The sequence below is a fragment of the Accipiter gentilis genome, chromosome W, assembly GCF_929443795.1.
Source record: "Accipiter gentilis chromosome W, bAccGen1.1, whole genome shotgun sequence".
Taxonomy (NCBI): Eukaryota; Metazoa; Chordata; class Aves; order Accipitriformes; family Accipitridae; genus Astur; species Astur gentilis.
The window spans coordinates 10,536,506-10,559,598 of NC_064918.1; the positions used below are offsets into that span (position 1 = coordinate 10,536,506).

Consider the following 23,093-nt stretch of genomic DNA (forward strand, 5'->3'; position numbering starts at 1 on the left):
GCCAGCGGCGGGTCCGTCTTAGAGCCGGCTGGTATGGGCTCGCTCTCTCGAACACAGGGGAAGCTTCCAGCAGCTTCTTACAGAAGCCACCCCTGTAACCCCCCCCCCCCCCCCGCTACCGAAACCTTGCCAGACAAAACCAATACATCTAGTGAGGGAGAGAGTTCCCTTTTTGCAATCTGAATATCATCGCTCCATCTCTTTAAATGCAGTGGAAGAGAATAATAACGGCCTGGCTGGTCCCTGTGGCCCCTTTTGAAACACACCACAGTATGAGGCATGCTCAGCAAATCCCCATTCCGTGCTTAATGGATCTTGTGGGTGCAATGGACCTAGTCTCTGACAAGCCTTACGCTCATCTTTCAGAGTGTTAAGGGCTTCCATATGTTGCAAAGTCCAATCCCATTTCCTGTTCTTTCGGAGCAAGTCATAGAGAGGGTGGGCAATCACCAAAAACCCTGGTATATATTTTCTCCAGTAGCCCAAAGTACCTAACAGCTGTTGTAATTCTGTTTTATTGCCTGGAGTCTGTCCCTTTTCAATAGCTGATAGAGTGTCATCAGGTACCGCAACTGCTCCAGCTATCCACCATGCCCCCAGGAATTTGACTTCTTGTCTAGGACCTTGGCATTTAGAAGATGGGATGTCTAGCCCATTCTTGACTAACAGATTCCAGATGGCCTCAGCCACTTGCCCTACCTGTTCCTTGTTGTCCCCACCAACTAGGATATCATCTATATATTGATATATGTGAACACCTGATGGTACTTCCACAGCATCAAGGAGCTTGGCTAAAGCATTGTGAGCAATAGTGGGGGAGTCGATTAAAAGTGTATTGGGTCCCCTCCCAAGTGAAGGCGAACTGGGGTTTGTCCTCTTCCCTTAGGGGAACCATAAAAAACATATCCTTGACATCTAAAGGAGCCATCCATGGGTGGGCTGCAGCCTGTATTGCTGTTATCACTGAGGTAATACTGGGGATGGCAGAAGTTAATGGCAGGGTATTACTGTTCAATCTTCTATAATCAATTGTTAGTCGCCACCTTCCATCTGATTTACGGACTGGCCAAAAAGGAGAATTATAAGGGGAAGGAGTGCGACTGACGATCTCTCTTTTCTCCAGATCATTAATTACTTCTGAAATGCCCCGTTTGGCTGCGGCTGGAAGTGGGTATTGAAGGACACGAGTTACCTTAGATTTCGGTAGTGCAGGAGCAACCTGCAATAGCCTCTGCCTCCCTGCCCCCGAAGCTCCACACCCTACCATTGGGTAGATACCATTGTCTGCCTGCCAGCACATCAAATCCCAGTATATTTCCCTCATAGGGGCTTGAAGCCACTTCCAAAGCTTTCATTCTCTTTTCCCCAGATAGCCAAAGTTGAGTTCAAGTTATGGGGCATTTTTCTGTCGCCCCTGTTACTCCTCTAATGTTTATCACCTTTCTTGATGGCTTAATTCCCAGCTCACTAGCTTGTCGTTCATTTAAAACACTAATTTGGGCTTCTGTATCGATTAAGAATTCCAAACTTATCTGTTTTGGGCCCACAGGAATGCGTATATAAGGCTCTTTATCAGCAGACCATTGGCAAGTATTCGCCATGCGGATTGGGTGGCCTAAACCCCAAACCGCTGCTTCTAGTTTTTTAGCCCTTCCAGTTCCTCTCGCAGTGCCGCGAAAGGGTCCCGTTTCTCTTCCCGAGGGGGCGGGGTTGCTGGCGCTTCCCTTTGGTCTCTAGCTTTCCCCTCCAGCAACTCCACCAACTTCCGGATGTCGTCAGCGGACTGCCAGTGCAGCACGGCTCGGGCTGCCCCCAGTGCCAGTGCCTTCCGCCAGAGAGCGTCCCTTCCGGGATCGTAGTTCCGACCCGACTGGCCGCGAGTTCGAGACCGCTCGGGGCGGGGCTTACAACTGGCTGGGCGGACCTTCCTGCTGCTCTCCATTAACTCCGACAGTGCCTTTACCCGGATAGTAACATTTTCTCCTTGGGGTCCACACCCCCAGCCCAGTAGGCTACTCAGGATATTATCGACTGATCACCTGCCGGTCCAGCACTCAGAAACACTCCCGGTCCCCAGTAACCTCTTGCTTCATCATCACTCAACGGTATCTGATCCCCCCCTCTTACAGAAACTCTTCACAAATACTCAGTCTTGGTTTCGCCCAGCTTGCGTGAAAACTTAGCTTGTAACTCACTGAGTTCGGGTCCCGACCAAGGGGTTGTGCAAATAGTGTTTCGGTGGCTCCCACGATGCGGACCGGTGTGCCTTTCTGTTTCAATAAGGGGTTGCCCGTCCCTTTCCTCCAATTCCACCTTCAGACAATCTATTTCCCCTTACCTTTTAGCAGAATCACTCTTTCGGTTTTGTGCTTGAATCAAGCAGGCGCCCAGGAGGGCACGCACACTGCCTTTGCTGTCTTGACTACTTCCGCGGCATAGTTCTACTCTCTCCACGACCACTGCTGGGTCAGACCACTTCTCCTTCGCCCATTCCAGACCTGGGGGAGAAGGGCTGCAGCCGTGCTTCCATAATAATTCCTCTATTAACACCATCCTGCTGACTATGCCAATTTAAAATGTTACGGATGCACGACTAACCAAATCCAACAGGTGTTAAAACTCAGATTTATTCTTCAGTAGAAGGAGTATTCATTCATGAAGTATTCAGTATGTCATTACATCTATAGTGGCTATATGCCATATCAAGGGTATTACAGTAAGAATTGCCCAAATGACTGAAGAATGGACTTTGAAACCAAGCAAAGTGCAGTGGTGATGGAACTTGAACTGGTGCCCAGCAATTTCCTCAAGATTGACATCTTCAACCTGCAGACCATGGGCATGGGTTGCGCGAAATACACTTGCTGCAATCTTCAGAAGCAGCGTGCAACAATCCAACTCCACACACTATCTCTCCTACCCTGAAGGACTGTTACAACAGATGGAGCCCCAATCTCATGGATTAAATAAAATTGATGGACATGTTAGAGCGATGGCCCATAGACTAAGGGAATGCTATTCGTGTGGGTGGGTGTACATATATATATACACATATATGTATCTCAAAGATGGGGAAAGTGGTCATGATTAATTAGAAAGTGTAGGATCTGGGCATGATGTAGATGGTATAGAATAAGGGGTGAATAATGTCCTGGTGTGGTAGGTTGACCCTGGCTGGGCACCAGGTGCCCACCTAAGCCACTCTATCACTCCCCCTCCTCAGCTGGACAGGGGACAGAAAATATAACAAAAGGCTCGTGGGTCAGGATAAGGACAGTTTAATAAAGTGATAGCAAAGGTCGCATGCGACAGCAAAGAAATACAAATGATGTTATTCTCTACTTCCCATCAGCAGGCGATGTCTGGACACTTCCTGGGAAGCAGGGCTTCAGTACGCGTAGTGGTTGCTCCAAAAGACAAAAATTTCCCCCTTCCGTCTCCCTTCACTTAGCTTTTATAGCTGAGCTGACGTCATATGGTATGGAATATCTGTTTGGTTAGTTTAGGTCAGCTGTCCTGGTTATGTCCCGTCCCAAGATCTTGACCTGCCCCAGCCTGCCATTGAGGGGGACAAAAATGTTGGAGAGACAGCCTTGATGCTGTGCCAGCACCGCTCAGCAGTAGCCAAAACACTGGTGTGTTATCAACACCTTTCTAGCTACCAATGCAGAGCACAGCACTATGAGGGCTGCTATGGGGAGAATTAACTCCATCTCAGCCAGTTCAGTTGGGATAGAGTTAATTTTCACAGGAACCTGGGAGGGGGCACAGCCAGGACAGCTGACCTGAACTAGCCAAGGAGCTATTTCATACCATGTGACATCATGCTCAGTATATAAATGGGGAGCGGAACAGGGGGAGTGGTCGGCTTTCGGTGGGGGAAGTGGTGGTGTGTTGGGTTCTGGGTGGTGAGCAGTTGCACTGTGCATCACTTGTTTTGTATATTCTTTTATTAGTACCATTGTTGTTGTAACTTGTCGCTTTGTGTTGTCCCAGTAAACTGTCCTTATCTCAACTCAAGAGGTTCCATTTTTTCCTTTCTCCTGATTCTCCTCCCCATCCCACCAGAGAGGGGCAGGGAGGAGTGAGCGAGTGGCTGCGCGGTGCTTTGTTACTGTCTGGGCTTAAACCAGGAGAACAGGCAATAAATGGCTTAATTTTAAAGCATTCTCTATTACAAAAAGAGCAGGTATGTGTTTTCTGTCTTTTTTTTCTTTCTTTCTGTAGTAGTGAATATTTGTGGTACCCAGACTTGAGAAGAATGGAGAGAGGTGGTTTTTTGTTTTTGTTTGTTTGGTTGTTTTTTTTTGTTGGTTTGTTTTGTTTGTTTTGGTTTTTTTCCAAGGCTATATGTTGTGCTGACCTGGGAATAAGGATGAGGAGTGCAATGTTAGACTGGATAAATCGAAAGAGATGTGAATCATGAGCATGCACTTCAGTGAATCCTGCCTTGCACTTCAGTGAATCCTGCCTGTTATGAGGTCCATCTTCCCCACCCTCCTTGAATTACAAAATGAAGTTAAGAAGTAGAGATGAAGTGTTGAGAAACATCTGCTGAAAGGAGGAATCAGAGGAGGATGACTGTGCAATGAGACACTGAGCTGTGATTTTTAGGAAGTAAAAGAAGAGCCACAAAAACCAATAAAGGTCAAAAGTTCTGGGAGAGGGATCATCAATTTATAGGAGTGCTGAAAGGTAAAGGAATATAAATCCTGAAGCATATCTAGCATGTCCAGAAAACCTTTGCACTGGGGACCTTGGTGAGAGCCATCCCAGTGTGATGCACTGCACTGGAACCAGCAAAGGCTCAATGGCAGAATCACATTCCAGGCAAGGGCCTCAGTGTACTCAATTATTTGGCAGTGGGAGTGAGAAGATGGTGATGCGGGGCAGGTGGTATTATGATATAACACAAGCACCTCAGGCAGAAGTTACACGGCTGAATGAGGTGGGGGAGTCAGCAGCATAAGAGTGCAAAAAGAAGTCTATATATTAGCCTAGCATACATGTAGCTTGATTGGTAGGTGAGGGTGGGGTGTTATCTGTAGCTGTGTTTTGGGTCAGGTAGCTTGGAAGGGATACCATTGCATGTGACTTTGGTAAGGAAATGAATGTTCTGAACCTGGGGATGGGGGAGTGTGGTGTGAGGGAATAAGCAGATCCACCTATATTGCGGTTGCTGCCATCTGATGCTGGTTTGAAGTACAGTGGGAAGGGTATGTTTGCAGTGTGGGCTGGTGGTGGGACTGCTGCTGAGGTAGCCTGTGATTTAATCTTCCATCAGTAGCTGGGTACAAGTAGTATAAGTTGCCAGCAGCACATTCAGCATAGGTTGGAGGGACCTTTGAAAGGCTCATCCCCCACAGAGCTCAGTGCCATCACACCCTGCTCCCAGCATCGAGCAGCTCCTCTTCCATGGGCAAAAGCACTACCAGGCCTTTGTTCAGTTTGCTTTTCTGTGGGAATGAATATATTTGTGAGCAGGAGGCTGTTGTGAGGTTTGTTAGCAATATGTACTCTAGGTGTCTAATGGCAGTGTCCAGTGTGGTGGTTACAGCTTGTTAGCCCTGACGTGGGCATGCTGGTGCAGTGATACAGGTTCTAGGAGTTGGTGTTATGATGAAAGGGCCTCCATTAGCTTGAGCTGTGCATGTCAGCTGTTCAGAGACTCTTGTACTGGCCTACAAAACCTGGATTGTGTCATAAAGGTAGTGTGCTGATCAAAGGCCGAGACGAGTAGTCTGCAGTCTTTGTAAATACAGGTTTAAAGCTAAAATACAAGCCTGATGTCTGTCTTCTTTCTAAGGCTGGTAACCTTAGGTTGCCTGACAAAGATTATAAATGACAAAAGCCATAAACCTTTACTCTGAGAGAAGTTGAAACTGTATTTCCAGTTATAATTTAGCAGTGTTATCATTCTTCCTCCTCCCTTTTTCTAGGGAGTGGGCACATTCCTCATTGACCAAGCCTGTTGCCATGAGGAAAGCTGCTGATACAGCAGTGCAGTGTGGTTGTAACACTTCCTTGTGAGCATGGGAGCCCTTCTCCAGGAGCCCATTCCAGCAAACTTGCTCCCTCTTGTCACTTGGTGAACTCTTCCAAGGATGGACTATGAAACAGGCCTAACATGTTTTCCATTGTGAAATACTCTAGTCATGAATATGGTAAATAAAATAACCAACTCATTTGCTGTGCCTTGACTCATTTACTACTCTGTGCCTCATAGTGTAACTCCTAGAACAGAAAATGCATATTGCTGTGCTTATAAACTTGTATTTTGGAAAGTGTTTTTGTGATTGTCATTCGCAAACTTCACCCACTGTGAAGACCACTGTGTGTCATTCACCCTGAAGTTATGTGATTGCTTTAGGCTGACTTAAATGCAGCCTGCTGTCAAAGGGATGCTGTGGTTCTCAAGCTTGCACCTTGTGCCAGGGTTTGCGGAGCTGTGTGGTGAGCCAGACAGCTGGCCTGCTTATGAATTCAGATCTTGCTAGGTGAGTTTTACCTGGTTTATTGGCCAAAAAAACGCTACTGTTGATTCAAGGGAGAGTAGATTGCAAGAGGGGGGCACTGAGAAGTGCAGGACTCACTTCTGTGTCAGTCACACAGACTGACTTAAAGTGATCAAGAAGCTCTGACTGCTGCCTGGGGAAAGGAGATGGCTGCTGTGCTTGGGAGTTCACTATTGGCAAAAGGTGGCCTTATTGTTCCAGAAATGGCAGCATGGGCCTTTGCTGAGCTGTGATGTGTGTTGGGCCTGTATGAGTGAGCTATCTTCTACATTTCTTCATCCATAGTGTTTTTCCTTGTTATACCACCTTGACCAAGAGACGAGTCCCCCTACCATGCTCCCCCAGTGGTTAAAAGCAAGCCAAATGTTTACTTTAGGGGTACAGGAAAGGGGAAGGAAATACCTATTTACTCCAATCATGTGTGTTTACTTCTCTCTGTATCTGTGTAGCTGTTGCAAAAGGTGCTTTTTGCCTTCAAAGTTCATATCTTGCCTCTTTTGAGACAGTACTGAGCTTCAGCATACTTATACATAACAGACTTTTGAGGCAATTTTTCCACTTATTATACAGTTGTTTGGTGACTAAATAATATGTTCTATGTTTTATTTTCATTCATAGCTGTTGACTTCAGTTGCTACAGTAAGCATTCACAGCTTTTTGTCTGGTTAGGCCTGCTAAGCCAACATAGCTAAGAATGAGCTGGAATCTCCTCTTTGTTTCTTGGGCTTTGATCAGTTGCCCCTCAACAGTCTCACTGGAGGCTGCAGGGTCATGATGGTATAGCAGAGACTTCATTTGGCTTGCATGGTCTTCACTACTGGTAGTAATGCATGAGAAGGAAATGACAGAGCAGGACTCAAGCTGAGTTTGTAGGGCTGGTGGGGGGGAACCCTTATTGCTTGTAGACTGAGTACTTTTGATATAGACCTCACTGAGAGTATAAAATAGCTTTTGTGGGGTTCCAGTATCATTACTACTTCCCCAAGTAGAACAGCAGTTGAGTAGAATGTTGGTGCTTTTGTATAACTTGCATAGTGTGGAAGTTAAATGACAGACAGCTGCTCTGGTAAGTGAGGCATATTTACTGAATTGTTCTGTTTTCAGGACTGGAATAAAGCAGATGTGTGATCTATTCCAGATGGACAGAACTAACAGCACTAAGCTTGCCCATAACTGGTGGAGGGAAGAAGTGCATTGGAAGCCCTGTTGCACACTTCACAGTGCAAATGAGTCCATTTTCAGGGTGGAAATGGCTTCCCTTTACCATAAAGAGAGATTTCATGGGGCTTTATGCAGGCCTGTCTGGGATAGGATGCTTTGGCTTTCTCAATTGCTTGCACTGGGGGAGATTAAAGCTTATCAACAAGGCTTGCTTTCAACAGTAGCCTGTTTTGATGTGGAAGGATTGATCTGGGTTGCTCACTTCGTAGAGCCTTCCTACAGGTCTGCCTAGAGGATTGTGGCTGTTGGACTCTTTTACAGCATGCATGAGTGAGAGACTGAGTCCTTAAGTTGTACAGAGCTTAAGTAGGGTACTTTACCTCTCTGTTGTCTCCTGCTGGAAAGGAGCCTGCATGACCTCTGACCCTAATTGAAGTGTCTAGTTTCTTTCCTAACCTCTGCCAGTGGTGTTTATTATACATGTTTATCCAGGCTTCTAAACTAAATATTTCCTCATTTGAGGAAGGTGAAGTTACTCAATCTGTTATCTTTCCTGCTCCATTGCTACACTGCTAAGAGTCTTCTAAAATTAGACGGCTCCTTTCTGTCAAATCATGTTTTAGGCTGATCACAGGTGTTTAATGTGATACCTTTGTGAGCTGACCATGATTTCCGCAAGCCAGGTTTGTTAAAGAAGTACCAGCTTGAATTCTTGTCCACTTAGTGAATGAAGAGCAGTTATGTATATTACTCCTTCAGTTTTTGTACCAATTAGTTTGGTTTCATGGTTGTCTTCCTTTTAACCCCTCCACTTCTACTTCCTCCTTGCTATTTTGAAGACATACAGCCAGGGAATCTGGCTGTTCAGAATGGCGTACTGAGCTATATGCAGTTCTGTTGCTCGCATGAAGCCAACAACTAGGAAAAAGAACAGTCTCCATGAGTAATGCAATAGGTTCTTTAAACACAGTCAAATAAAACAAGAACATTAAATTTTGAAGCTCGGCTAAGCTATATTCAGTGTAAGAAGTACTATCCCAGGAAGGATGAAGGCTTACAGGACCTGAGTGGGGGAAGAGGAAAGGAACAGTGTTTGTAGGCTTCCTTTATCTTCATTAAATTCTTAAATTATTTCATCTGCTATGGGTGGATGTGTGTACCTTAATTATTATATTTACACAAATCCAAGGTTGTGATACAGATTCAGGTTAGTCTAGAAAAAGTATTTTAAATTACATTTTATTCATAACTGAATATGTTTTGTCTTTAATCTGCAGAAAACATTTTTTTTTTCCTCATTAAAAAAACCATTATTTTATTGGAAAGGCATTTAAGAGGGTTAAAAGCATGGTATTTTTGTGCCCTACAGTTGAGCGAGCCTCCTCAAACCTGCCAAACTTAAAACTCAGTGGGATTGATGTTTCTTAATGGAACAGACAGCTCACAGTGGATGTTCTCATCACAACTCTGGGGCTGAGTAAAAAACAGTATCACCAAAAACCAGAATAACTTACCTAGTTCTTTGCATACAGATTTGCTCACAAGTTCAGAATTTTGCAGAACTGGTTCAGGAATCCTGACTTGCACTTGCCATCCTTGCCAAAGCCCTCCAGAAGCATTACATATATACCTTCACACCAGCTGAAGGTGAGAATGCTGCCTGTGGGTACATGGCCAGAAGCTGATTGCTGTAATTTCCTCTCTTTGGACCTTTATCTTGCACCTTTCCAAAAGACAGCAGACTGCTTTCCACCAAGGGGTAAAGTCCTGTGGATTACTTTCCAGTCACTCTGGGAGACTTTCCACAGGGCAATTTCTGCAGAGTGATGAATGTGCCACCAGCCCTGCCTTTGCATAGTTTTTGTTGCTGTAGTAGGTGTGAAGTTATACAAGGTTGTTTGACCTAGTAGAGAAGTTTAAGACAACTTGGGATTTTAATTTTGAAGATATGACGAAGAGGTCATACTGGGTTCAGATTGCTATTGTTAAAATTGTTTGTTTAATGTACTTTGGTGCTATTTGAATTCAGGCCAGAGAGTTACTGACAGTTTGGTGGGTTGACCTTGGCTGGATGCCACGTGCCCACCAAGCTGCTCTATCACTCTCCCTCCTCAGCTGGACAGGGGAGAGAAAATATAACGAAAAGCTCGTGGGTCATAAGGACAGGGAGAGATCACTCGCCAATTACCATCACAGGCAAAACAGACTCAACACAGGGAAAATTAACTTAATTTTTTACCAATCGAACCAGAGTGGGGTAATGAGAAACAAAACCAAATCTCAAAACACCTTCCCCCCACCCCTCCCTTCTTCCTGGGCACAGCTTCACTCCTGGATTCTCTACCTACCTCCCCCAGCAGCCTAGGGGGACAGGGAATGGAGGTTGCAGTCAGTTTGTCACACATTGTCTCTGCCGCTCCTTCCTCCTCAGGGGGAGGGCTCATCACACTCTTCCCCTGCTCCAGCGTGGGGTCCCTCCCACAGGAGACAGTCCTCCACGAATTTCCCCAATGTGGGTCCTTCCCACGGGCTGCAGTTCTTCATGAACTGCTCCAGCATGGGTTCCTTCCACGGTGTGCAGTCCTTCAGGAGCACACTGCTCCAGCGTGAGTCCCCCACGGGGTCACAAGTCCTGCCAGTAAACCTGTTCCAGCGTAGGCTCCTCTCTTTCCACAGATCCGCAGGTCCTGCCAGGAGCCTGCTTCAGCACAGGCTCTCCATGGGGTCACAGGCTCTCCATGGGGTCACAGCCTCCTTTGGGGCACATCCACCTGCCTCAGTGTGGGGTCCTCCACAGGCTGCAGAGTGGGTGTCTGCTTCACTGTTAACCTCCATGGGCTGCAGGGGGACAGCCTGCCTCACTGTGATCTTTACCACAGACTGCAGGGGAATCTCTGCTCTGGCGCTTGGAGTACCTCCTCCCCTTCCTTCACTGACCTTGGTGTCTGCAGACTTGTTTCTCTCACATATTCTCACTCCTCTCTCCCGGCTGCTGTTGCGCAGCAGTTTTTCCCCCTTCTTAAATATGTTATCCCAGAGGTGCTACCACTGTTGCTGATTGGCTCGTCCTTGGCCAGCGGCAGGTCCGTCTTGGAGCCGGCCAGCACTGGCTCTATCGGACATAGGGGAAGCTTCTAGCAGCTTCTCACAGAAGCCACCCCTGTAGCCCCCCTCGTACCAAAACCTTGCCATGTAAACCCAATACACAGTTATGCTGTTAAGGTGGTAGGTTTAGTTCATCCAGCAGTCTCTTTAAATGCATCTATCTTTAAAGATAAAATAAAATTGGGTGCCAGCTAGGAGCATGTAGTCATGAAATTACTTTCACAATGCATTTTCTGCTAATTGCATCCCAGAAGAGCTTAGAGTGTACGCTTAGAGTGTAAAGTGATTTGATAGGCTTCCATCAAGTTGCATCTCTTACAGATTCAGGATACAGGTATTGGATCTGTTTTAGGTCAGAATACTTAGGCAGAAACAACAGGCACAAAATTGACTAGTCTGAGTCTTTAAGAGGTGTCCTTTAATAGTATCTTCCCAAGAATAACACTGACCCAGTGAGGAGATTGAAGTAGACGGACGCCTGTAATCTTGCAACGATGGCCTTGCCGTAAACCAGCCTGATGCTCTTCAGAAAATCCCGGTATTTATACATTTGTAGAGGAACGGATTTCAGCACACATGGCCAGCGGGTGCCAAAATCCACCTCAAGTTGCAAAATGGGGAGCCTATGACGCATGCGCTCGCTGGCCAGGCACGCTGCACGAGTCATACCCATCCTGTCTATTGATTCATGGGCTTTGTGATGCGGTTGCAATGCACAGAGAATCTTGACCTGTCATGTTGGCCAAGGTGACCTACACGTTAGTTTTTGGCTGAGGTGGTATTCATATTGCCGCACCATCTAGGATGTTCCAGATGATGATGATCGTACAAATCAAGTGGGAGTCCGTCGTGGGCCTGTATCTGTGGAAACACAAGCATAACCTCGCCCCCAGGTTATTAATGGAAATGGACCTTCCCATTGCCCTGTTTCTAGATTCTTAGCTAAAACCATGACCTTACCCCTAATTTTGGCTTTAGCTAACTTTTCTTGTGGAGAGAGATTCCCTACTCCCCCTTTTTGTGTTTCGTCAATTAACACCTGCTGTATTGCCCTTTGCAAAGATCTATGAACACAGCTAATTAAACACAGTAAAAGCAACATTGTACCTAATAAAATACATAAGAATAAAAGACTGTTCAGGTAATGCCAATGACACACAAAAAGAGGTTTGATTAATAGCTTTAGCTAGTGACACCCAAGCATTCTTACTGTCTCATGGCATTAACCGATGTGGATCAATCACTGGTGTCACTGTCATGCTTCTTACTACAGTCAGTGTGTTCCAAATCAATCTCAGCATAAGGTTTCAAATTTATGGGAAAATCAGGAACGTATCTGCCAGACATGGATGATGTGATTTTTTGTTCAATTGCTGCCAAGGCTTGCCGCCCTGGTGCACTTAGTTGTATTGCAGAAGTTAAGCTATTGCTGCCCCGCAAGGTTGACCCTGGTTGGATGCCAGTTGCCCACCAAAGCCGCTCTATCACTCCCCCTCCTCAGCTGGACGGGGGAGAGAAAATATAACAAAAGGCTCGTGGGTCAAGATAAGGACAGTTTAATAAAATGATAGCAAAGGTCGTGCGCAAAAAGCAAAGAAAAAACAAATGATGTTAATCTCTACATCCCATCAGCAGGCAATGTCTGGCCACTTCTCAGGAAGCAGGGCTTCAGTACGCGTAGTGGTTGCTCCGGAAGACAAAAATGCCCCCCCCTTCCGTCTCCCTTCACTTAGCTTTTATATCTGAGCTGACGTCATATGGTATGGAATATCTGTTTGGTTAGTTTAGGTCAGCTGTCCTGGTTATGTCCCGTCCCAAGATCTTGCCCTGCCCCAGCCTGCCATTGAGGGGAGGGCAAAAATGTTGGAGAGACAGCCTTGATGCTGTGCCAGCACTGCTCAGCAGTAGCCAAAACGCTGGTGTGTTATCAACACCTTTCTAGCTACTGATGCAGAGCACAGTGCTATGAGGGCTGCTAAAGGGAGTACTAACTCCATCTCAGCCAGACCCAATACAATCTCCACCCCTTATTCCATACCATTTGCGTCCTGCTCAGGTCCCACATAATTTAATACAGATATCTTCTAACCATACTATTGTATTTAATTCTTATTACTGAAATCCTTTCCTGCCAACATTTACAACTGAAACTACATACTTCAACCACTTTTATACCCAATGAACAGATTTATACATTCTTATTAATTACTATCCCCTGTCCTTTAAGAGATAGATGTTACATGGGCTTCTTCCACTCCTTCAGATGTTCACACACAGGTTATGACTTGGGCCCCATCCATCAAGATGAGTGGTCAGGACTTGAGAAGCAGTACGTTCAATCGTTGGGCACCAACATCGGCTTGGTTTGGGTCACCGATGCACTTGTCTGGTTCCTTGCGAAGTTCACTCCTCTGCAGTTCAGGTCATTCCTGCTACATTACTTCCTGCAACATACAACTCACATCACAGATTATTTTTCCCCCAAGGTTAAATGTCCTTGAGGCACACAGTGGGTCTCCCCATCCTTCCGCATTACCCAACAAGTACACTCAGGTCCTTGAGCAAAGACAATCCCATGAATGGGTTTGCCTTTCCCATGGGAGGAGAAATCCACACTTCCTTCCCCAGCCACTTCCCCATGTGCACCACAGGGACCTTATCTCCTCCCACAGTATGTAGGGGTTTTGTTTGGGCAGGACCAGGACGGTTAGCAGATCCTCTAGTGTTAACTAGCCAAGTGGCTTCTGCTAAATTTGTATCCCAATGCTTCCATGTCCCATTGCCTAGCGCTCTCAACGTAGTCTTCAACAGTCCATTATATCTCTCAATTTTTCCAGATACTTGTCGGTGATAGGGTATGTGGTACACCCACTCAATGCGGTGTTTCTTTGCCCAGGAGCTTATGAGGTTACTTTGGAAATGAGTCCCATTGTCTGATTCAATTCTTTCTGGGGTACCATGTCGCCATAAAATTTGCCTTTTGAGGCCTAAGATGGTGTTTCGGGCAGTGGCATGGTTTGCAGGATATGTTTCTAGCCAACCAGTAGTTGCTTCCACCATGGTGAGTATGTAGCGCTTGCCTTGGCGTGTTCGTGGCAGTGGTCCAATGTAGTCAATTTGCCAGGCCTTGCCATATGAAAAACCCAGCCACCGCCCTCTGTTCCAGGGAAACTTTACTCTGGTGGCTCGTTTGATTGCAGCACATGTTTCACATTCATGAGTGACCTGTGTGATGGCCTCCATGGTCAGGTCCACCCCTCGATCACGAGCCCACCTATATGTTGCATCTCTCCCTAGATGTCCCGATGTCTCATGGGCCCATCGAGCTACAAATAGCTCACCCTTACGGTCCCAGTCCAGGTCCACCTGAGCTATTTCTCTTTTGGCAGCCTTGTCTACCTGTTCATTATTTCGATGTTCTTCAGTGGCACGGCTTTTGGGCACGTGAGCATCTACATGACGTACCTTTAGAGTCATGTGTTCTACACGGGCAGCAATGTCCTGCCACAATGCTGCTGACCAGATGGGTTTACCCCTGCATTGCCAATTGGTCTTCTTCCACTGCCGTAGGCACCCCCACAGGGCATTAGCCACCATCCAGGAGTCGGTATAGAGGTAGAGTACCGGCCACTTCTCTCGTTCAGCAATGTCTAGAGCCAGTTGGATGGCTTTCACTTCTGCAAACTGACTTGACTCGCCTTCTCCTTCAGTGGCCTCCATGACTTGTCGTGTGGGACTCCACACAGCAGCTTTCCACTTCCGATGGTTCCCTACCACACGACAGGATCCATCAGTAAAGAAAGCATAACACCTTTCGTCTTCTGATAACTCATTATATGTTGGTGCCTCTTGGGCACGAGTCACCTCCTCAGGTGATGCTCCAAAATCTCTGCCTTCTGGCCATTCCATGATCTCTTCCAGAATTCCTGGGCGGTTAGATTTCCCCAGTCGAGCCCGTTGCGTGATCAATGCTATCCACTTACTCTATGTAGCGCTGGTTGCATGATGTGGAGAGGGGATGTTTCCTTTGAACATCCAGTGTAGCACGGGCAATCGTGTTGCCAAGAGGAGATATGTTTCTGTACCAACAACTTCTGAAGCGGCTCGAACCCCCTCATATGCTGCTAGTATCTCTTTTTCATTTGGGGTGTAGTGAGCTTCTGATCCTCGGTACCCCCGACTCCAAAACCCTAATGGTCGACCTCGGGTTTCTCCTGGTGTTTTTTGCCACAGGATCCAGGTGAGACCATGCTCCCCAGCTGCAGTGTAGAGTACATTTTGTACATCTGGTCTTGTTCAGACGGGCCCAAGAGCTACTGCACGAGCTATTTCCTGTCTGATATGCTCAAAGGCTTGTTGTTGTTCGGGGCCCCATTCAAAATAGTTCTTTTTCCGCATTACTCGATAGAGAGGTCTCACAAGCTGACTATAACCTGGAATATGCATTCTCCAGAACCCCACAAGGCCTAGGAAAGCTTGTGTTTCTTTCTTGTTAGCTGGTGGAGACATAGTTGCTATCTTGTTAAGCACATCCATAGGGACATGGCGGCGACCAACCTGCCATTTTATTCCCAAGAACTGAATCTCTTGTGCAGGTCCCTTGACCTTACTTTTCTTTATGGCGAAACCAGCTTTCAGAAGAATCGGAATTATTCTTTTTCCGTTCTCAAACACTTCTTCTGCCTCGTTGCCCCACACAATGATGTCATCTATGTATTGTAAAAGTTCAGGGGCATCGCCCTGTTCCAGTGCCATTTGGATTAGTCCATGACAAGTGGTAGGGCTGTGCTTCCACCCCTGGGGCAGCCGATTCCAGGTGTATTGGATACCTCTCCACGTGAAAGCAAACTGTGGCCTGCACTCTGCTGCCAAAGGAATGGAGAAAAATGCATTGGCAATATCAATTGTAGCATGCCACATGGCTGCCTTTGATGCCAGTTCATATTGGAGTTCTAACATGTCTGGTACAGCAGCACTCAATGGCAGTGTCACTTCATTCAGGCCGCGATAATCTACTGTTAACCTCCACCCTCCATCAGACTATTGCACTGGCCATATGGTAGTATTATAGGGTGAGCGAGTCTTGCTGATGACTCCTTGGCTCTCTAGGTGATGAATCAGCTCATGGATGGGAGCCAGGGAGTCTCGGTTTGTCCGGTATTGCCGACAGCGCACCGTCCTGGTAGCGATTGGCACCTGCTGTTCTTCAACTTGCAGCAATCCCACAATGAAGGGATCTTCCGAGAGACCACGCAGGGTAGATAGCTGTTTGATCTTCTCTGCATTTACAGTGGCTACACCAAAAGCCCACCGGTACCCCTTTGGGTCCTTGAAGTACCCTCTCTTGAGGTAGTCTATGCCAAGGATACAAGGGGCCTCTGGGCCGGTCACAATGGAGTGCTTTTCCCACTTGTCCCCTGTCAAGCTCACTTCAGCCTCCAATATAGACAATTCTTGGCATCCCCCTGTCACTCCAGAGATCCAGATGGGTTCCGTGCCCCTGTATCCTGATGGCACCAGCGTACACTGTGCACCAGTGTCTACCAAAGCCTTATACTTCTGTGGGTCTGATGTGCCAGGCCATCGAATCCACACAGTCCAGTATATCCGGTCATCCCTTTCCTCCTCCTGGCCAAAGGCAGGGGCCCTGTATTGCTGTTCCTCATCAGAGTATTCACTGTCCGACCCTTGCGGTACCAGACCAGAAGTCCCCTCACCAGAATCAAGGGAGGTGGTTTCAGTTTTTGTATGCTTGGAGGATCGCTGATTGCTTTCTTGGGCCTCTACAGCAACAACGCTGACAGCCTTCTTCTTGGGTGACCCCTTCTTAACAGCTGTCTTCCCTCTCAGTTCACGTACGCGGGCTTCCAGCTTAAAGGTGGGTTCACCATCCCACTTCCTCATGTCCTCCCCTTGGTCACGCAGGAAGAACCAGAGTGTACCACGTGGCATACGCCTTGGGCTCCCTTTCCCTCTGACTGGGGCAGGAGAGGACTGATTTCTTGGAGCATCCCTAACAGCCAAGGCACTGTCCTGTAGGGATGAGGAGACACAGAGATTTTCCTCAAAGTTTTGGAGCCAAGACAACACTTTCTCCACAGTTGGTGTTTCCATATCTGGACAATATATCGCTGCCAAGCTGTTAGAATATGATGCTGGGGCACCTTGAATCACCTTTCGCCACATGGCCCATGTGCACAGGACATCCTCTGGGTCTTTGGAAACTTCCTCGTCATCTAGATCACTGTAGATGACTTCCACCACTCCTAACTCTCTCAGGTACTGGATGCCTTCATCTGCAGTAGTCCACTTTTCTGATGAATTTACAAGATCTTCCTTGAATGGATATCTTGCCCTCACACTTGAGAGGAGCCGGCTCCAGAGACTGCAAATTGCTGCCTCTTTTCCAATTCCTCTTTCAATTCCCCAGTTTCTAGCGAGGGATCCCAGCTGTTGGGCTTCCTTGCCTTCCAGTTGCTGACTGTCGGCCCCATTATCCCAGCATCAGAGCAGCCAGGCAGCAATCCGCTCACCTGGCTGGCTGCTGTAATCTTTCCGCAGTCCCGAAGTTCTGAGGACGTCAGGGACCGGGTAGTTTCTGCTTCTTGTTTAAGTTCCCTCACTCCTTCCTCCAATTTCTTTATCGAAGGACCAGCTTCTAAATCAAGCCTTTCCTCTTCTTCTTCTTCCCTCACTAACCGATGGTATGGACCCGTTGATCTCCTTGTCCACTGTTTCCGTTTCACTACTGGGGCAATTACTGTAGTTGTTGTTTGGGTCCCTATCTCGAGCATGGTGTCCTTAGATGCAGTCTGGGTCCCTGCGTCAACCATTGTCCTCTGAGAGTGTTGAACTGTGGCTCGGTAGGCATAGGCCAGGCCCCAGTACAGTGCGAGAAGCTGCTGGTTTTCATTGGGATAGGCAAGGCACCCTTCTATCAGGTGGCGTGTCAGTTTGCCAGGGTTACTTGCCTGTTCGGGTGTAAATTCCCAGATTATGGGAGGTGATAACCGTCCTAGGAATCTGCCCAAATCCTTCCATATACCCTGCCACCCAGGGACTGGTCACTTGAGGGCACATTTCAATATTGCCTCACCTAAAACTTGCCTCCTCTTATACCAGGACGAGACCAGGTTCCACAATACCCATAATATGCCACCAGTATTAATTATTAGTATTAAACAGCTCACATAAGGGTGAACAAGGACCTCGGGAGCCTGCATAATAAAACCATTCACATCAATGCCTGGTAGGGAGAGGGAGATGTATTCCCTCATCTCCTCCACAAGATAGCTCCCACAACACAGCAAAGCCATCAGTGCCAGGACAAAACACATAGACACTATTTGTATTAGCACGTTCCCACGTTCCTTCATTCTCCCCACAGGATAGCTCCCACAGCACAACAAAGCCATCAGTGCCAGGACAAAGCACACAGCCATTATTTGCATTAACATGTTCCCAAACTCAGCAAGCTAGAGATAAGCAAGCAGCTAACAAGCTCTGTGACCTGCACAAGAGCTTGCCACTTAATAACTAGGTTAGAACGCTTAATGCAAAACTGCCGTTGTCGTGCCCCATGTTGGGGGCCAAAAAGGACTGTGGTGGGTTGACCCTGGTTGGATGCCAGGTGCCCACCAAATCCGCTCTATCACTCCCCCTCCTCAGCTGGACGGGGGAGAGAAAATATAACAAAAGGCTCGTGGGTCAAGATAAGGACAGTTTAATAAAATGACAGCATAGGTCGCTCGTGAAAAGCAAAGAAAAAACAAATGATGTTAATCTCTACTTCCCATCAGCAGGCGATGTCTGGCCACTTCCTGGGAAGCAGGGCTTCAGTATGCGTAGTGGTTGCTCCGGAAGACAAAAATGCCCCCCCCTTCCGTCTCCCTTCACTTAGCTTTTATATCTGAGCTGACGTCATATGGTATGGAATATCTGTTTGGTTAGTTTAGGTCAGCTGTCCTGGTTATGTCCCGTCCCAAGATCTTGCCCTGCCCCAGCCTGCCATTGAGGGGAGGGCAAAAATGTTGGAGAGCCAGCCTTGATGCTGTGCCAGCACTGCTCAGCAGTAGCCAAAACACTGGTGTGCTATCAACACCTTTTCTAGCTACTGATGCAGAGCACAGCGCTATGAGGGCTGCTATGGGGAGTATTAACTCCATCTCAGCCAGACCCAATACAGTCTGTATTTGTAATACCACAATAAGGTTGAATCCACTGTAGGTCTTCGTTTAAACCCTTCTCCCTCTTTGGGCATTATTTCCCCTTTTTGAACACAGATCAATCAATTCCTGCATTTTATCCTTGGGGGATTTCTCTTCCGCCTTACCCACTAATTTAGCAAAGGAGTCCATAGTTTCTACGATCGCATTTGCTCCTTTTTGATATGCTTTTTTCGTCAACGGTTGCCTACATTTACCCCATCTCTTTTTCGCATTTCCTCCAGCAATTCTAACATTTTCTCTTTTTGCTCTAGTATTATAGTAGCCAAATCCTCATTTACATTATTTGAATCAGGGTATATGCTAGGTATAATTTGTTCAGGTTGAACGGTGGTATCGCGGGGCTGTTTTCTCGTAGGCGGATTTTTACTCGCTTCCTGATTCTGTAGGGTTTCCTTTAATTGTACGGTTAGGGAGGCTTGGGAACTGTCAGATAGGTGATTAATATTGGCAGTCACAGGGAGTGGAGCAGAAGTCAAGGGCACAAGAGCAGGCGGACAAGCTCTAAAAAGTCTCTCTCGCTGCATTATGTTTTTCTCCCCGCTTTTCCCCTTTGCTCGCAGTTGGAGAGAGAGCAGCAAAAGCAGCCACAGCCGCTTTACGATCTGCTTTCATTTCTTTCAGAGTTGTCTTAATCAATTTCCATAAAGTTGCAAGACCTTTAACTTCTTTAGACCCATCACTAATTTCATCCCATAGGGAGGTTCCGATAGCTTTCCAGGTACTAAGCTCAAAAGCTGTACCCACACTAATTAAAAGGTTTCTGTCCTTGCTCCATTGTAGAAGCCGCTTTAAACAAGCTTTATCATATTTTTTGCCCCTCTCTGAGAGTATATGTTGGAGGAGCTTAACTACCGCTTTTTCTTCTTTGGAAAGCGTAGACCCCATCTCCTCTTCTGACCGCTCACCTCCTTTACGGGCGAGTCTTTTTTAATATCCGTCTCTGTTTTTTCAACCAGCCTCATAAATGTCTTTATGGCTGCCTTTTCCTTTGCAGATGCTGTGATACCCATGCCGCCTTTTATCACGTAAGCTTATGATTCCTGCCTCCATTAATGACATCTCCCTCAGTGTTTAATTCCTCATCACTGTCCGAATTATTTACCATCTCGCCAGACACACTTTTCTTTTTTTCCGGGGTATCTTCAATTGAAATTGTTGCAGCAGCAGCCACCTCCTTTTCTGCCTTAAGGGCTTTCAACAGTTCCAGCACCAATCTCCACATAGCGGAGATTTTCTGAGCCTTCACATCCGCACATGATACAAAGTCCCAAATTACTTTTCCCATTTCTTCCCAATTTTTAACTTCAAAGACTTGTACATATGAAGTGGGGGGCACCATGGTCCTTAAGCCACTTCAGCATCATACGTAAAGTATTTGAATCATACTTAATCCCTCTCACAGAGAGGATATGCGAAAGCATTCGTACAATTGCCCCTTCTTCCACAGACATCTGGGCACCCATTTTAATCCTTCTAGCCGCTCACCTTACTTCCAAACAAGCAGGGTGATTGATCTCCTGGGAGGAGGTTGTCTGCTCAGTCCAGCTGGCTAGACGATCGTTCGGCTAGACTCTCCTCCGGACGCACTTCCAGCAATTCCAGTGTTTTCTCGGCCCGCAATCACGTTGGGGTCACCATTTGAGGAGATTGAAGTAGACGGACGCCTGTAATCTTGAAAGCAGATGACAGACAACCCTCTATTGCTAAAACACACACATACTTATAGTCACATATTCTGCAAAGTCGCTGTACACGTGCACAAGCATAAAATATGATTGGTTATATCGATACTGTATATGCGCATAAACATAAGATATAATTGGTTATACGAACTCTGTACACGTGCATAAACATAGGACATAATTGGTTATATCAACTAAAACATGTGAAACTTGTCTCAGTCTAATTGGTCAGGATAAACTACCGAATTGAGGTTCTTTGTGCCAAGTTCTCTTTATCGTGGAATGTGCACCTGTGTTCTTCTAATTGGCATCTTTCTCTTTTTTGTCATCTTGTTTATTCTGTTCAAGGCCTTCAAAAGGCATCTGGAATGCTCTTATGATCGTTAGCTAAATATGTGTCCACACCCCAGGTAATAAAGTAAATAAAAGGTTTTTTGTGCATAATGATTGAAACCTTCCCTATTGGGAGGCTTCAGCATTCTTCACTAGAATCACCTATATGAAAGTTGTTTTCAGGTAGGAGTGGCTATTCTTGACTTAGACCGTTTTCTGGATTTACTAAGCATTCACATTCAAAGCAGTGCATCAGTTTTGGAAATACCAGCTTCCTTAAAAGAAGGAAACATCTATCTTGAACGATGAAATATGGTTAATATACAAGTCCATGTTGTATTTCTCATTGAACTTCATGATGGTTTCAGTGCATTTTCTTCTCTTCCTTCCCCGCCACCGTGTAGTCATGACAAGAAGAAAAGGCAAAGGCAAAAGCAAAACTGAACCCTGTGCTGTTTATTATGAAGATGCCACAAAGACAGTTGAGATTTAGACCTTTATTTGTAAGCAAAATGTGCATTAGATGCAGTGGTTGTGAACCTTTTGAAATCCTTCAACTCTTAATTGCTAAAAACTTGAAATACATTCCTGATGACTGCAAAATTTTTAATATCTTTTTTCATTCTGGTTATTCTGAAAACAGTTTGGCGCATCTTGATTAAGCATGCTTTAATTTGATGCATGTGGGGAGATTGAATGGAACACAGAGGAGAAACCTCATCTGAAAGTTGGAATAGCTTCAATCAACCTGGTCATTTAGAAGAAAATGTATTTCCTCAGAAAATGAGATAAAATATGCATGTGCTGCATCTTGGTCATCATTTGAAGTTTTCTATGCCTGAAATAAAATATTAAACTTGGAACTGTACCATAATTGGCAGGTATTTTAGAGTGAAAAGCATAGCAGGTGAAGGGAATCTGTGGCTTTTAATCAGTTCAGTGAAAGTTATGCAGTTCTTGAGCATGCCTGGAAAGGTACAAAAACTTTTTTCTTCTGTTGAGAGCGTTCAGACTTGATATACATCTACCCTGTATAGACTTATGTATTGGCTTTGCATGGCAAGGTTTTGTTAGCGGGGGGGGTTACAGGGGTGGCTTCTGTAAGAAGCTGCTGGAAGCTTCCCCTGTGTCCGACAGAGGCGATACCAGCCGGCTCTAAGACGGACCCGCCGCCGGCCAAGGCCGAGCCAATCAGCAATAGTGGTAACGTCTCTGTGATAACATTTTTACGAAGGAAAAAAGTTGCTGGGACAGACAGAAATGGCAGCCAGAGAAAGGAGTGAGAACATGTAAGAGAAACAATCCTGCAGACACCAGGGTCAGTGAAGAAGGAGGGGGAGGAGATGCTCCAGGCACCAGAGCAGAGATTCCCCTGCAGCCCATGGTGAAGACCATGGTGAGGCAGGCTGTCCCCCTGCAGCCCATGGAGGTCCACAGTGGAGCAGATATCCACCTGCAGGACATGGAGGACCCCACACCAGAGCAGGTGGGTGCCCAAAGGAGGCTGTGACCCCGTGGGAACCCCGCTCTGGAGCAGGTTCCTGGAAGGACCTGCGAATCCATGGGGAGAGGAGCCCATGCTGGAGCACGTTTTCTGGCAGGACTCGTGACCCCATGGGGGACCTGCGCTGGACCAGTCTGTTCCTGAAGGACTGCATCCTGTGGAAGGGACCCATGCTGGAGCAGTTTTTGAAGAACTGCAGCCCGTGGGAAGGACCCACCTTGGGGAAGTTCGTGGAGGACTATCTCCCATGGGTGGGACCCCACGCTGGAGCATGGAGAGTGTGAGGAGTCCTGCCCCTGAGGAGGATGAAGCAGCAGACAATAATGTGTGATGAACTGACCATAAACCCCATTCCCCATCCCCCTGCGCCGCTGGGGGGGTTGGTAGAGAATCCAGGAGTGAAGTTGTGCCTGGGAAGAAGGGAGGGGTGGAGGGAAGGTGTTCTGAGATTTGGTTTTATTTCTCATTATCCTACTCTGGTTGATTTGTTATAAATTGAATTAATTTTCCCCAAGCTGAGTCTGTTTTGCCCATGATGGTAACTGGTGAGTGATCTCTCCTGTCC

At 46.6% G+C, this 23,093-nt stretch overlaps 3 protein-coding genes across 5 annotated transcripts in view; 1 reads left to right on the forward strand and 2 right to left on the reverse strand.

The window, feature by feature from the left end:
• The window catches only part of LOC126035240 (uncharacterized), a 375,847-nt gene that overhangs the window by 123,042 nt on the left and 229,712 nt on the right, over positions 1–23,093 (reverse strand). Inside the window, exon 3 of one of the 2 annotated variants that reach the window (XM_049793518.1) lies at positions 15,978–17,314. In XM_049793518.1, the coding sequence (XP_049649475.1) occupies positions 15,978–16,967 (990 nt within the window). In that variant the 5' untranslated portion in view covers positions 16,968–17,314. Of the gene's footprint in view, positions 1–15,977; positions 18,883–23,093 lie in introns of both variants that reach the window. The other variant, XM_049793520.1, reaches the window with a different exon arrangement.
• LOC126035241 (zinc finger SWIM domain-containing protein 6-like) overlaps positions 1–23,093 on the forward strand; it is a 185,916-nt gene that overhangs the window by 29,862 nt on the left and 132,961 nt on the right. The gene's annotated exons all lie outside the window — the stretch shown is intronic.
• Positions 15,580–23,093, reverse strand: part of LOC126035318 (uncharacterized) — a 35,987-nt gene continuing 28,473 nt past the window's right edge. The window contains exon 2 of the mRNA XM_049793818.1: positions 15,580–15,610. The gene's annotated coding sequence lies outside the window, so the exon portion shown is untranslated. The remainder of the gene's footprint in view (positions 15,611–23,093) is intronic.